The 16,630-nt window shown below is 37.5% G+C and overlaps 1 protein-coding gene across 11 annotated transcripts in view; it reads left to right on the top strand.

Moving 5' to 3' along the window:
• Positions 1-12,980, top strand: part of HNRNPC (heterogeneous nuclear ribonucleoprotein C) — a 52,455-nt gene extending 39,475 nt beyond the window's left edge. For 9 of the 11 annotated variants that reach the window (XM_077770341.1, XM_077770339.1, XM_077770337.1 and 6 more), the window contains 4 exons: positions 11,305-11,465; positions 11,996-12,109; positions 12,352-12,512; positions 12,612-12,980. In XM_077770341.1, coding sequence (XP_077626467.1) covers positions 11,305-11,465; positions 11,996-12,109; positions 12,352-12,512; positions 12,612-12,695 — 520 coding nt within the window. In that variant the 3' untranslated portion in view covers positions 12,696-12,980. The remainder of the gene's footprint in view (positions 1-11,304; positions 11,466-11,995; positions 12,110-12,351; positions 12,513-12,611) is intronic. The other 2 variants (XM_077770344.1, XM_077770342.1) reach the window with 1 other exon arrangement.
• The last annotated feature ends 3,650 nt before the right edge of the window (positions 12,981-16,630 follow it).

Genomic DNA, 16,630 nt, shown 5'->3' with positions numbered 1-16,630 from the left:
GATGCTGTCATCCTGCCTCCTTCCGTTTTTCCGTTTTTCTTATTCCCGAGTAACACTAGAACTGAAGGAAGAACACATGAAATATTTAGGTTTTGAAAAACTGATTTAGACCATCTGCTTGGAAAGGCATGTGATTCAGAGAGAAAAGGATTCTTAGCTACTTGGAAAAGCAAAGGCACAGGAAGAACCTTTGTATTGGTTTTATCTTTTGTATGGGCCCCTGATAATGTTATAGTTGCCTGGAGGATTTTAATTAAAGACATGGATTAGCACAACTATACTTTTCAACATAAATCTGGTATTACTGACTTAAAATTTTGACAGTGTATTTATTTTACTTAGCTTTCAGTTTGGGCTGTTTGCTTATGTTTATTGTGTCCTGGACTCTTACTAAGTAGGTGGGAGGTATTTCTTTGCAGGGGAAGCATTTGAGACTCTGTCAGAAAATCTACAATAAGGCTCTGAGTTAAGTGGTATTCTCTTTATGACCTGTAATCCAAAATTCGCCACTGCTGTTTTAACAGGATTCTATTTTAGGATCCGTTCTTCTTCTTCTTTTTTTTTTTTAATGTTTTATTTATTTCTGAGAGAAAGACCGCATGACCAGGGGAAGTTCAGATAGAGAAGGAGATACATCTAAAACAGGCTCCAGGCTCTGAGCCAGCTGTCAGCACAGAGCCTGATGCGAGGCTCGAACCCACGAACCATAAGATCATGACCTGATCCGAAGTCGGACATTTAACCGACTAAGCCACCCAGGCACCCCTAAAATTCATTTTAAAGTGTACAATTCAATTTAGTATATTTGGAGTTATGCAGTCTTGACCATGATCTAATTTTAGAAACTTCCGTCTCCCTAAAAGTAAACACCTTATTTGTTACCAGCCATCTCTATTCTTCTATTCCTAGGTCTGCCAGTTTACTAATCTGTTTTCTATTTATAGATTTGTCTATTCTGGGTATTTCATATCAATTGATTCATAAATTATTTTTCTTTTATGACTGGTTTCTTCTACTTTATACTTCATTATTAATCGATAATGTACCATTTGTTAGTTCATCATTCCTTTTTATATTCCATTGTATGGATGATACCACATTTGGTTTACCCATTCATCAGTGTTATTAACTATAGTAGTTCAAGTTTGAATAATGTTATCCCATTGTGGTTTTGATTTGCATTTTCTTAGAAACTAAAGACGTTGAAGGGCACCTGGCTGGTTTGGTCCAAAGAGCACACAACTATTGATAAGTGGTGATTACTAAAAAAAAAAATTCTTTTAAATGATGTTGAGTATTCATGTGCTTATCAGATATGTTTATTTTTAGAAAAACTGTATCAGGGGCGCCTGGGTGGCTCAGTGAGTCAGTTGTCCGAGTTCGACTCAGGTCATAATCTCACAGTTTGCGGGTTCGAGCCCTGCGTTGGGCTCTGTCCTCACCGCTAGTTCAGAGCCTGGAGCCTGCTTTGGATTCTGTGTCTTCCCCTCTCTCTGACCCTCCCCTGCTCTTGTGCTCGCTTGCGCGCGCGCGTTCTCGCTCTCTCTCACTCTCAGAAATAAATAAAACATTAAAAAATTCAAAAAAAAGAAAAAATGATTTTTCTTTTCATCATATCAGATGATTTGCTCATTTTGGGGTTTTCTTGAGGTGTAAGGCTTCATATATTATAGATGTAAGTCTTGATACAGTATCCGATATTTACATTTTTTATATTACTATTTTTAGTCTTTTATAGTTTAATGATTCTGCTTTGTGATCATAGGAGATGTGTTAACTAGAACCTTTAGCTAGTTGATAAGGATTATGGTTTTGTAATAGACTAAAAAAATTACAGAATTCTAACCTTTTTGGAAATTATATAGAGGCAGTAGATAAGCAACAAACTAGAATGGTGTTGTGCAATAGAACTTTCTGTGTTGATGTAAATATTTATACCTGCATGGTTAGTGTGGTAGACATTAGTCACATTGGGCTTTTTTGCACTTGAAATGTGGCTAATGTGACTGAGAAACTGAAATTTTAATTTAAATAGCCCTATGTGGCCAGTGACTACTCAGTTGGATAATGCACGTTTATAATGCTGCAAAATTACTGGTTAAATGAAATTTTTTTAGTTTATTTTGAGAGAGCAGTAGAGGGTCAGGAAGAGAGGGAGAGAGAATCCCAAGCAGGCCCTATTCTGTCAGCGCAGAGCCCAACACAGGGATTGATCTGACAAATGGTGAGATCATGACCTGAGCTGAAATTGAGTCACTCAGGTGTTCTACAAATGATTTCTGAGTAGTGTTTCAGAAGGAGAATTGTAGTGACTTGAGGACTGCTCTTCAGGTAGGGAATTAGAGAACCCTGAGTGGGGTTTTGGAATAAAGCTATAAGGAATATTGAAAAAGACTATCCAAGAAATGAGTCATTTTTCAAGGAAAGAAAGGGAAGGTACATACTCATTGATACATAGGATAAGATTATAATGTAATCTCCTTAAGAACTATAATCCAACACATAAGAAACAAAGGTCCACTAAATACAGTTTGATTGATTTAGGCAGATCAACCTTTTTCCAGGACCTTTACAATAATAAATGCTACTACTGTGAGATTGGTGGGGTTTAAGAAGGGAAATAGATTAAGATGGCACCAAAAAAAATGTATTTACAAGAGAAACTTACCAGGGGAAAAGTTTTGTGTGAATTCCTTCACAGCAGGTATGACCTAATAGTCTCATCACCTCCATTGTAGGCACAAGATCTGATTTTTTTTTTTTTAATTTTGTGGTAGATGATTCAGTTTACTTTTGTCTGGTTTTCTTAGAGGAAAACTCCCGAATAGTCTGTATAAAACTGCGGGAAAGGCATATTAGTGCTCCTGGCTTTCTAGTGATATAATTAGATTTGGTTTTTTACATGTTAATAGTGTGATTTGTGACAAATTTCTTTCCTACAGGCTAGTTTAGGAAAGGCATTGTTGTGTTCACCCAGGATGCCATAGTGGAAAATAAATGGTCTCAGAGAAGATGGGTTGGTTGAACAAAAGCATGTTAAGGCATCTTTAGCTTTTATGAAATGAGAGGAGAAGGCATTAGAGAGATTTGAAATGAGGCATCTTATTTGTATTTTAACAGGTTTAGTCTGATTGTAGATAATAAGTGGCTGATGTAATTATCTAGACATGCAGTCATTTGGGAAAGGACCCTGGGGGTAGCCATGGAAATTTTGAGTTTTGAAGTTGATACAGACAGATTTGCTTCCATGTTACTGTGAAGGCTAAGAGAGGAATTAGATGGCACCAAGGTTTTGGCCTGCACAACTAGAGACTTGGAATTTGCAGAAATAGTGACAGAAGAACCTAGGAGAAACTAGGTTGAGGAGTGACTATCACAGATTGGCCATGGACATGTTTTGAGATCTGTTAGATAGGCGGTTGATTATGTAGAGACATAGTTGTCTGCTTGTAGGTCACAAAACCACAATACTGGGTGAGTGAAGAGAGAGATGTAGAGCACTGCAACTATTAAAAACTGGGGAGATGAGGAATGAGTACAAGTGATTGAGAAATGTCATAAAAGAAAGCTGGACAAAAACCAGAAGAATTTAAGTGTCACAGCTGTATGAATATGTATTAAAAGAGTAGAGGCATGAACTACAAATGTTAATAGATGATTGAGAAATGTGGGCATCATTGGTGACTTGACACGGGTAGGGTTGGATAATGATGGGGGCAGAAACTTTACAAAGAAATTCAAGAATGGAAAGATAGAAATAGGATACCATTTTGCATATAGAAAAATTACTCTTTCAGTGTATAATTCTAACATACTTAATATATTCAAGGTACAGTATCTACCAGGATAATCAAGATATAGATAGTCCATGCTTCTCACAAATTCACCATGAAACTCTATTCTGGTCTGTTTCTCCACCCTATTCCTAGCAACCACAAATCTGTTTCAGACAACTGCTTAAAAGAACTTTTATGATAAGCAAAACAAGTGTACCCTTTTGACCTGGATGGTAAATTGAGAATATAGAAATGAATGGGGTTACATGTTCTTAACATGGTTTATAAACCATATTTTTCATAAACACTGTTTTTTAATTTCAGCTTTATAAAAAAAATAAAAATTGGACAACACTGACAGTTTGTTGTCTTTGGAAAAGACCCAAAGTGACATTTTGGGATTATGACAAGTTAATACTGTTATAATTTTGGGGAAATTGTGAACTAAAGATGGTTATCTGGATGTATAGCTTCATAAACAGAAGCAAAGACAGATTAATTTTTTTTTTTAAACTTTTTTATTTCTAGGAGAGAGAGAGCGAGCGAGAAAGAGACAGCGTGAGCAGGGGAGGGTCAGAGAGAGAGGGAGTCACAGACTGAAACAGGCTCCAGGCTCTGAGCTGGCAGTCAGCACAGAGCCCGACGCGGGGCTCGAACCCACGAACCGCGAGATCATGACCTAAGTGAAAGTCGGACGCTTAACCGACTAAGCCACCCAGGCGCCCCAAGATTAAATTTTTTTTAACACAGTTTTGGATCGAGTACTGTTTCTGAAAGAATTTACCAAAGCAACCTACGTATTCAGATTATTTTTCATTTAGAAAGTTTTAAGGTGAATTTTTAAATTGTCTTCCCTAGACACCTCTGGTTTGCAAAAGTAGCTTTGCAATTTAATCATTAAGACAAATCACTGTAATTTTAAGATGCAGCTTTTTATTTTTTTAAATATATAAAATTGGATGCATCCTAAAATGAGTGTTAATTTTTTCCTCTTTCTTGGAGAGTTGCAAATAAATCAGTGAAGCAATTTTTAATCAAGTGTTTCTTTGAATCTGCAAAAATAGTCATAAACATTAAACCAACAGTTCTGACAGAAGAGTGTAGAACCAGTGGCACATTGACAACTTTGGTTACACGTATATAGGGGCTGTTAATTCGTTCTCTTTGTAAACAGGAATGCACCTTGATCATTTTTCTGTGGGCAGTGTTCTTAAAACCACAAAGGTAGTTAGGTAATCTTTGTTTTCCTTTAATTACGGAATGGTTTTCTATTTCTTTTTTTAAGTTCCTTTTTTATGTTAGAGAGAGCACACACCTAGGTGAGCAGGGGAAGGATAGAGAGCAGAGAGAATTCTCAAGCAGGCTTGTGCTGTCATTGTGTAGCCCGACTGGGGATTGATCCCTCCACGCTTGATCCCAAGAGTAGGAGATCATGACCTGAGTGAGAATCAAGAGTCAGATGCTTAACCCACTCAGCCACCCAGGCATCCCTGTTCTTTAAAATTTAAGTTTGGGTGCCACTATATGTTAAATGATCCTGTGCAGCATATTGGTTTGTCCTTCAGCCCCTTCCTTTATCATTAATTAGCAGGGCTTCCTGTTTTTCCATTGTCCTATAAATCTATCTCCTTAATGGACCATTAGATAAAGGCAAAACGAAGAAAGTTAATGAATACAAAGTACAACTGCAAATTTAATATTGGTAAACAGCACTCTAAACATAAGTTGCATTAGTGAAACATGTTTAACAGTTGCACTCACCTCAGTTAAGCTTCTCCCAAGAAGACTCAACGTAGTGTATTTGTGGGAAAAAAAACTACTTGCAATTAAGGTTTAGAAATTGTCTCTTTTGGGGGCTCCTGGGTGACTCAATTGGGTAAGCATCTGACTCTTGATTTCAGCTCAGGTAATGTTCTCACATTTCGTGAGTTCAAGCCCTGTATCAGGGTCTACACTGACAGCGCAGAGCCTGCTTGGGATATTCTCTCTAAATAAACAAAAATTTTTAAAAACATTCTCTTACTTTAGAAATAAAACCGATTATAAAAATTTAGCTAGTTGATTCATTTTTATTTTATTTATACTTGAGAGAGAGGAAAAGTCCCAAGCAGGATTCGCACTATTAGCACAGGGCTTGAGGCCATGAGCATTTGAGATGATGACCTGAGCCGAAGTCAGATGGTTAACCATCTGAGCCACTCAGGAAATGCATCAGTAGCCTGCTGTCTTTGAGATTTAAAGAAATATATAGTATTAACCAAGTTACATTAGGATGAATTTAAAATTTTTCATAATTTTTTTCTAAATTCTTACTTAAATTCTAGTTGGTTAACACATAATATACTATTGGTTTTAGGAGTCGAATTTAGTAATTCATTGATATAACACCTTGTGCTCATAACAAGGGACCTCAATACTCCTCACCCATTTAGCCTATCCTTCTCTCGGCCTCCCATCAACCCTGTTACATTCTCTATTGTTACAAAGTCTCATGGTTTGCTTCCCTCTTTTTTTTTTTTCTTTTTCATGTGTTCGTTTTTTGTTTCCTAAATTCCACACAAGCGAAACCATATGGCTTTTGTCTTTCTCTGATGGACTCTATCCATAAGTCATTGCAAATGGCAAGATTTCATTTGTTTGTTTGTTTTGAGAGAGCACACGTGTGGACAAGGGGTAGAGCGAGGAGGAGAAAGAATCCCAAGCAGGCTCCTGGCTGTCATTGCGGAGCCCAACATGGGTCTTAGTTTCATGGTTCGTGAGATCATGACCTGGGCCAAAATGAAAAGTTACTTAACGGAGTGCCCACACCAACGTGCCCCAAGATTTCATTCTTTTCCATGGCTGAATAATATTCCAGTGTGTGTGTGTGTGTGTGTATACCACATTTTTATCCATTCATCAGTCACTGGACCCTTGGGCTCTTTCTCTTGTTTGCCTGTTGTTGATAATGCGGTTATATACATCGGTGTGTATGTATCCCTTCGAATTTGTATTTTTGTATCCTTTGGATAAATACCTATTAGTACAACTGCTGGATTGTAAGGTAGTTTACAGAGGTGCCTGGCTGGCTTAGTCTAACATGTGACTCTTGACCTTGAGGTTAAGTTAAAGTCACTGTTGGTTGTAGAGATTATTTAAAGTCTTAAAATATATAAATAAAAGTTTAGAGAGGCAAGTTTATTAAATGCCTAGATGTAAAAGTGATCTTTGTATCTCAGAAACCATGATTAATACGATTACATTTCAATCACTACAAAGTAGAAACAACTAGAATTAATGTATTAGTAAGTATCTGTATTCTCCTGCATATATTTATTTAATGTGCCATACCTGCCTTCAGGTCTTAAAAACGTAGATAAAAAATGATTTTTAGGTATATTAACTATCAATTAGGAAACAGGTAATTCTGGGGGAAAAAAACTGCCAGATATTTTAGGCCCCCAAAAAGGTTAAAAAAAATTAAGGCGCCTGGGTGGCTCAGTCAGTTAAGTGTCCAGCTTCAGCTCAGGTCATGATCTTGTGCTTCGTGGGTTCCAACCCCGTGTCGGGCTCTGTGCTGACAGCTCAGAGCCTGGAGCCTGTTTCAGATTCTGTGTCTCCCTCTCTGACCCTCCGCTGCTCACGTTCTCTCTCTCAGAAATAAATAAAACATTTAAAAAAAAATGTTAAACTTCTTTCAAGTGTTAGGAGGTATTTTCTTCTGCTTCATTACTATATATTAATGGGATTTCAGGATGATGTTTCTCCCTGCTTACCTCTGATTTTCCTAGAAGGACTGATTTTATAGGCTGCTATATGTGGTTTGGGCTTTGGAATGTGCAAGCATCTCTGAAATCGCTAAAATTCGATGAATGTACCTATTCACATTAAGGTTAAAAATCACTAAGGCAGGAACAAGAGTAATCTTGTTAAGATTCTATTTAAGCTAATCAGGACCAAATCTAACATGACCGCTCATTTATGAGAAATGTTCTCTATTGAAACTTTTTTTTTTTTTTTAAAAAATCTACACCATATATGGAGCTCCAAGTCATGACCCCAAGAATCATGTTCCACTGAATGAGCTAGCCAGGCACCTTAAAACATGCTTTAATTTAGAGAAATATAGGGAGAAATATGTACAAATCCATGATGTGCAAAAGGAATGATTTTAAGAAAGTGACAAGAACAAAACCCCAATTAATAAATAGAAGTAACTGTAGTCTGTGGGATAGATCTAGAGGCAATCATAGAAAATAATGTGACACAACGGTAAATATTATGTGTAGAGTTTAAAAGCCAAAAAGAGATTTTTCCTTCCTAGTTCCAGTAATTACTAGTTGATGACAAGATAGTCACCTCAAACTCTGTACCCACCATGACTCTAAGTAGAAACTAACACGCTAACATTTACTTCAAGTTTGTTTATTATGAGAGAGCAAGCTCTAGTAGGAGAGGGGCAGAGAGAATCCCAAGCAGGCTTCATGGTGCCAGGACAGAACTGGCTGGACACGGGGCCTGATCTCAACTAACTGGGAGTCCATGACCTGAGCTGAAACCAAAGTCTGACACTTAACTGACTGGCCACCCAGGCACCTCTGTAAACTTTTAAAGTTTATTTTTGAGAGAGGAGGGAGGGAGAGAGTCCCAGCACGGAACCCAAAGCAGGGCTTGAACTCACGAACTGTGATTATGACCTGAGTCGAAATCAGGAGTCACTTAACTGACTGAGCCACCCAGACAGACAAAACTAAACTTATTTTTTAATAAGTGATGTGTTGTGTTTTGTTTAGAGATTTGGACAGAGTTCAAACCTTTTTCTTACTGTGCAGATAATTAGCTAGCTTATATGTAATCAGAAGTGTTTTAATTTTTTTAATGGTATTTTAATTACCTGTTTATTCTGGCTAGATTTTATACCAACACTTAATGTCCAGATTGCTGCTTTAGGGGCCAGTCATAACTGTCTTAGTGTTTTTAGTGCTTTTTCCGTTAGTAACAGTGAAACTTTCATGAAGACTTTAATGACTTTGGGCTTTATCAATAAAGGTTTTCTTGGGGGGGGGGGCAGGAATGGTTGTAGCTAGTTTTTGAAGCTGTCATACACAGCTTTCTATTTCCTATCCCTTTGACCTTGAGGGTTATCATAGTAGGTAGGTTTTCTCATGTTTTCAGTCATGCACTTGGAGATTTTACAAGGAAGATCTACTTCAACTTCCTCTTTAGAGGAATCTTTTGAGTTTTTCAAGAGTTCATTTTTGTTTGAGCAGCAGTTAAGTTCCATGGCACTAAAAGCCCTTCAACACTAGCAGTTTATCTTCTGTAAACTGGAGTGTTTGACTTCAGAACTGTATTTCTTGCCTTATTTTCATTATGACGATTTACCTACGTTGGTGAAATTGTTAGGTTTCCAGTGTGGTAAAGTATAAAGAAGGTAAATGGTATGGTCATTGGTTTGGAGACTTGTAACAGTGAGTGGGTTGGTTAGGATCTCTAAATCCAGCAGGATTGGGCCAGTAGGTATTTCATGCCCAAAGATGGATGAACTCCTCCATCGTTTTCTGAAACTGCTTTTTAAAGTGTCATCTTGCACATTAACATTTAAATTTGTCTACTGAAGAAAAACCTCTATAGAAGCACTAATACCTCCCTACCTTCTGAATCGTATAGTTTCTTATTTCCTGGAATTCAACCATAAAAGTCTTTGAGGGGCGCCTGAATGGCTCAGTCAGTTGAGCCATCCCACTCTTGGTTTCAGTTCAGGACATGATCCCAGGGTTTTGAGATCGAGCCCTATGTCAGAATCTCCAGTATGTGTTGGGCCTCCTTAAGATTCTCTCTCTCCTCCTGCCCTTCTCTCAGGTTCTCTCTCTCTCAAATAAAAAAGTGTTCTTTTTTTATTTTTTTTTATTTTATTTTATTTTATTTTTTTTTTTGAGAGACAGAGCATGAGCAGGGGAGGGCTAGAGAGAGAGAGGGAAACACAGAATGTGAAGCAGGCTCCAGGCTCTGAGCTGCTTGGACCTACTAACCATGAGGCCATGACGAGCCGAAGCCAACCGACTGAGCCACCTAGGCGCCCTTAAAAAAGTGTTCTTAATAGAGCTTAAAACAAGAATTATGAGCACTGCAGTAACCTTTAGCACATCATTCTTCATTTCACATGGCAAATCAGTAACTGCTTTGTCCCAAGGATGGTCTTGACTAAAAACTGCATAAGTGAAAATTTAGTTGTGCCTGCTCTTGTTTGACAATGTACATGTGCTCTTTCTTAATTTAGGAAAATGTTCCTGTCATAGCTACTCCTGGGCAAAACTAAAATACTGCTGTGTTAAAATATAATAGAAACATTTTAGATTAAATTGGGTTGAGGAGAGAATTCTCTGCGAGATGGTATAAAATCATTGTTTTCACTACCAGGAGGATTGGAAACTTTGAGATTCAGAGACTAGCCACTAATGAACTGTATTAGAGGGAGTCGTATCACATATATGAATTATGTGATTTTAATACATCACATTTGCTCCTTAAACTTTTGAAGTTAGGCAGAGCAACACACTTGGTGGGTGGTTTTCATCAAAAATGGCCCTGAAATTAAGTTAGTTACTAAAAAGGTACAGAACTAGAATTAGAAGATTTTTATTCCTGCTGCTATGTCTCCCCTTATGCTGCTACAATCTCTTGTAAAAATGACATGGGATGTAGACATTTTCTAAAACATCTGGATACCCACGTAAGAAGCTTTTTGTTGTACTTTGAATTTTCTCTTTACTAATTTTAGGGTCATACTTCTCCAATGAAAGCAGTTGAGCAACCAGTGTTTGTATTTGAGAGCTGAATGTATGCTGGCCGTTGGATTTAGGCACTAGTGAATAGCAAATAAGACCATATTCTCCATCCTTTTGTAACTATGAGTATATCTTTTTAAATGTCGTTAGAATTGATCATGGCATTTTATACACAGTGAACACATTCGAATGGCTTTTGTTTTTAGAGGCCAGAGCTGGTTAATCTGGCAGTTTTATGTGGTTCAGTCTATTATCACTAATTAGTAGTAATGATTTATCTGTATACTTGTGTAGGTAATAAAAATTAAGGATCTGGCTAACAGTAAATAAACCACTGTTGGCAGACTCCAGTAATGGCACTCTCTTCTTGTGAGTACTTTAGTTGGAATTGTTTTTATGTTTGTTTTGTGAGTTCTAGATGTTGTTTAATTATGTACTGTAACATGAAAAGAGCAAGATCAATATATAGACTATTCTTTATAAAAAGCAATGCTTTATTAATACTGCCCTATGCCCTAGTACAGAAGAAGCTTTAATGTCCATCCCTTAAGGTAAATCAACTATCATCGGATCTGCTTATGTATATGTAGCATCTTGAAGTAGCTGCTGCATTCAGATCAGCAAAGAAAGGTTTTAACTGGCCTTTTGAATGAAACTAACACAAAGAAACAGACAATGGTAATTCTTTTGTAAGGTCACTGTTGGATCTTGCTGACTTAATTTTAGTTGTGAAGGAATTCTTTTTTCCTTTTATCCCATAGGATGTATAGTTACCCAGCACGTGTTCCTCCTCCTCCTCCTATTGCTCGGGCTGTAGTTCCATCAAAACGCCAACGTGTATCAGGAAACACCTCACGCAGAGGCAAAAGTGGCTTCAATTCTAAGAGTGGACAGCGAGGATCTTCTTCCAAGTCTGGAAAGTGTATGTATTATTGTAGTTTTGGGATTCTGCTATTTTCTTTTGTTGAAATAGGGAAATTAGTGCAGCTAATTAGTTTTCATACAAATGGCTCTACATTATCAAAATAATGAAAGAGGAGAGGTAGTGATTAAGGGGCCAATTTAGGCTGCCTTCTGTAAATTATATAAATTATAAGGCCTTGCTAATTTGAAAAAAGTCACTAGACTTGAGGGAGCTAATTAAGCATATATAAATATATGAAATGTGTTAAGTCAGTAAAACAGTACAAAAGATGCTTTCAATATAATTGAGGGTCCTTAGCGGGCCTAAAGTAGAATACTGATGCTAAGGGAGTAGGCACATTAGATTTAGTTTTTAGCTAAAAAAATAAGGGTCCACATTACTTGGAGAATATGGTCATGGCTCTGTTTCTCTCCAGTGATCTCCTACTGGCTACAGCCTTATTTTTTTTACCTGGGGGTGCGTTTGGCAACTGGTAGCTTTCTGGCTGGTACAGTTCATTCTAATCTAGAGTTTTGTTTGTATTAAAGTGAAAGGCGATGACCTTCAGACCATTAAGAAGGAGTTGACCCAGATAAAGCAAAAAGTGGATTCTCTACTGGAAAGCCTGGAAAAAATTGAGAAAGAACAAAGCAAACAAGGAGGTAAATGGATTTCCTGCTTGTTGGGTGTAAAGTTGGGTTAGTCACCTAAGATAGTTGGAGGTATATGTTGGAGTAGTGGGATATAAAGCGATTGAATATGACACTTGGGGAGTTTGAATTGGGAAGGGCATTTGTGTGGGAGGATTTAGATTTGTGCTGCAGTTCTATGATCATTAGTGGGGATTGTCTACATCCTGTGGACATTATTTGCCCCTAGACAGACTTGTCCTTCTCATCCCCAGTAGAGATGAAGAATGATAAGTCAGAAGAGGAGCAGAGCAGCAGCTCCCTGAAGAAAGATGAGACTAATGTGAAGATGGAGTCTGAGGGGGGTGCAGATGACTCTGCTGAGGAGGGGGACCTACTGGATGATGATGATAATGAAGATCGGGGGGATGACCAGGTGAAAACCACGGGAAAGGAAAGAAAGAGGTGGTGGAGGGGGGATCAGGGACACATGGAGTGCCTCTAACTCCATCCTATTTGTGTCTGTTTCTCACAGCTGGAGTTGATCAAGGATGATGAAAAAGAGGCTGAGGAAGGAGAGGATGACAGAGACAGCGCCAATGGCGAGGATGACTCTTAAGCACATAGTGGGGTTTAGAAATCTTGTCCCATTATTTCTTTACCTAGGCGCTTGTCTAAGATCAAAATTTTCACCAGATCCTCTCCCCTAGTATCTTCAGCACATCTCACTGTTCTCCCCATCCTTGTCCTTCCCATGTTCATTAATTCATATTGCCCTGCGCCTAGTCCCATTTTCACTTCCCTTGACGCTCCTAATAGTTATGTTAAGTCTTACCCTGTAATTTTTGCTTTTAATTTTGATACCTCTTTATGACTTAACAATAAAAAGGATGTGTGGTTTTTATCAACTGTCTCCAAAATAATCTCTTGTTATGCAGGGAGTGCAGTTATTTCCATTCATACATGAGCTCCATAGTTGCTTCCCTAACTGCAAAGGCAATCGCTTTAGTTGAGTAGCATCTGAGAGCAGCTTTGAGTTAGAGGTATGTGTGTTATACCCCACACAAGAGTGCTTACGTGGGGCTGTTCAACACAAATGTAACAATGTATTTTTGTGAATGAGAGTTGGCATGTCAAATGCATCCTCTAGAAAAATAAGTAGTGTAATAGTCTTTAAGATTTGTTTTCTAAAGTTGATACTGTGGGTTATTTTTGTGAACAGCCTGATGTTTGGGACCCTTTTTTCTCAAAATAAACAAGTCCTTATTAAACCAGGAATTTGGAGAAAAAGAGAACCTGGTTTTTTATTTTTGTAGTTTATAACTGTTTACTTCCAATTCTGTTTCACAGCGGCCTCCACAAAACCCCTAGAACGTACTATATATATTTTTGAGACATAGTCATTATGCATACCACATACACTACTCAAATGATGTATCACTGGGGTGGGTATTATGTTAAGGAGACAAGTTACTTTGATGTGGAGTGGAGATTCTTTTGCAGAATGGCTCTTGTTTCCAAATGAAAAGGTTTGCGAACTACATTATGCTTTTTTCATTAATGTTTTGGTGGTCCATTTGGCACCCTTTTTGAGATTTTTGTTGTGTGCTATATTTTGTCCTTAAATAGGTGAGGCTCAAACATGTCCAGATTTCTGGGAGAATGAAACTTCTTTTTTCTTCCATTTTATTATTTTGTTATAGTCCCAGTTGCTTTCTGGATTGAGTCTGTGCCTCACTGTTAACTTAAAATAGGAAAGCTCTTTTCTTTACTTCTCTTGTGTAGTATTTATAAAAACCATCCAAGGTTACTGAGAATATTTAATTTACTTTAAATTGGTTTAATCCATATAAATTTTTGCACGCACCTCCCCCCCCCCAACCAGTATGACTAATTGCAGTGATTTTTAGTCATGATACTAATTATTAGGCACACAAACTTCTACGGATCATTTGTTAAACAGCTTCTAGTTTTGTGATGCTTACCTAATCCTGAAAGGTCCAGTTTGTTTTATACTTCCGTTTCCAGCAGAGCAGGACAAAACCATGGTTAGTTTAGACCACTATAGTTCACACAACCTTTAATTCCCCAGGAAAGTTGCTGTTTCATAGCATACAGCAAAGGCATTTGTATCCAACTTACTAGGAGCAGAAGTCCTGTCCTATTTATTAGAACTCCATAAATCATTTTATGTAACAAGTGACAAAGCAGAAAAGATTGAACTATGGACTACCTTTCGACCCAATATCCACAGTACAAAAGTAGCTTCTGTGTGTTAATTTGGTTAAAAATACTTCTACCCACCCTATTTTCTGAACCTATGTGATTTCATGTTACAGAAACTCACTTTCTGCATGTAACTCCCAACAATAAATTGGATGCTTAGAAGAAATGGTCAGGGTTCTAAGATGTTAATAAAACCTGTTTAAGGTTATAATGTTAGCCATCAGTACTTAAAAGGTAATAGACCAGTTAGGCCATGCCTAAAAGTGTCTTTTATAATTTCGTGTGAAATCAAATACTGAAAGAAACTGTCGGAAGCTTAGAGAAATGGTCATATGCGTTTTGAAAACATACACACACAGAGTTACTGGTAAAATGCCAAGAGATCTCTAGTTTATCTTGACAGGGAAGAATTATTTCATACTCCTATCTTCTTGGAACTAAGAACATTACTGTAGAATTCTATAATCATAGTTCTATTCTTTTAATACTTTTAAATTCAGACTCAGGCCAAAACTATAGGAAAGTAAAGGAAACAGGATTGAAATACTTCTACATTTAGTAGTCTGATTAAGTAGAGATATTACAAACTTTTTTTAAAAGAGGCCACTGTGGTTCCAGATTCTAATGAAGGGTTATAGTTACTGTTACTTTACCTTGGGTTCCAGGGGAAAAGATTGGAGTAGTTTCAATAGAAATAGAGGCAGAGCAAGCAAGGTAAGCAGTGCCGGTAAGGATGAAAAGCTTGAGTTTCAGACTCAGATAATTGTTTAGAGGGAATTCTGGGTAGTGACAATCTCAAAGACCAGAGCCTTAAGCTATTCAGTGGAAATAAGGTTTAAAACAGTAAAATATGGTGATGCATTTGTTGGGTATAAAATTCAGAATGTCTTCCCCTTCCCTCACCCCATATACCAAGAAATTAAGGGGAAAAAATAGCTTGGAAGCTAAGAGTTTTAATTTTTTTTTTTTAGAACACGCAGGGGAAAGATGAGGGTGAGAGAGGATCCCAAGCAGGCTCCACACACTGTGGGGCTCTATCTCATGACTGAAATCGAGAGTTGGACGCTTAACTGACTGTGAGCCACGTAGGCTTTGAAACCCGATGCCCAATTTTTAATGGGGAAACTTCTTTGCAGTTGACTAAGGTAGTTTCAAGTGTCATCTGAAAACTGCAAGAATTATCATTACTATTCAGCATTTGTTTTAAAGGCTCTGTTTTTCGGAGGGAACTTGGCATAACAATAGGAAAATGCAAAGAACCACCACAGGATTATGGTAAATTGGAAACCAAAGAATAAACAAATGAGTTTTAAGAATGTAATGGAAAGAAGGGATAGAAAAATGGGCATCATTCCAGCCATATGGTAACAAGAAGATAGCAATAAAGGAGTCTACTGGATGACTCAGCAGCAGTATATTTATTCAAAAGAATAAGTAGCCACGGGAAGCAAGGCCCATGGGTATGATACGCTAAGTAAAGAAATGGAACTGAAGAGAGACTATACTTCACAAATAACTGATGGTTTTAGGTAACTTAGATGGAATATTGTAGAAGCAGTTGAAATAGGAAATAGCTTTGTATTTAATGAGATCAGTTGAAAACTATACTTAGTTCCGATCACATGTGGCTGACCTGTGACAGCACTGAATGACCACTGATGAACTAATGAATATTAGTTTTAAGAGAACCAGAAAGCCTCATCATTGTGGCCTGGGAGAATGAAGGATTCAGTTGCACCACTGTCAAATGGGGTTTGAGTTTCTGGACCCTAGTTCAGATTACATTGATCAAGAAAATGCAATTCAGTTGAGTTTTCAATAGATTAAGGGGGAAAGGTACTGTGATGAGTTGTGGCCAGTTAATAGTGAACACAGATATGAAGTAGAAGTGAGAGTGACCAGGAAATAAGCTACATACAATGTGCAGAGTATGGGCTGGGTAAGTACCTATAGACAACCTCACCTGCCTTGTCAATGTTGTGTCTCATAGAGAATAGGTATCATTTATACTGTATTTGAGAACTATGGGGGCATTATTTTTGGAGAATTACGTGGTTCGGAAAGACCTTAGGATAAAGTGAAAATCTGGCCAGCTAAACTGTACAGAAAAAGCTAGATTTTAGATGTATACATGACCAGGATAACAGAATTCTAAAAGTTTAGAGAGGAGAGTTAGGAGAAATGGAAAAGTCCATGTTTGAACTTTAGTTAATCAAATTAGTCCTAATAAAGAATGCCTCAAAACCTATCTGGTTGCATAAATAACTTTCAAGTTAATCCAAAAACTTTTTGAAAGTACCAGTTTTGAAAAGCAGAACCTATATAGAA

This window comes from Crocuta crocuta, unplaced genomic scaffold (genome assembly GCF_008692635.1).
Source record: "Crocuta crocuta isolate KB4526 unplaced genomic scaffold, BGI_CrCroc_1.0 scaffold175, whole genome shotgun sequence".
Lineage (NCBI taxonomy): Eukaryota > Metazoa > Chordata > Mammalia > Carnivora > Hyaenidae > Crocuta > Crocuta crocuta.
Note: the sequence above shows the minus strand (reverse complement) of the source record. Positions and strands in the feature narration are given on the sequence as shown.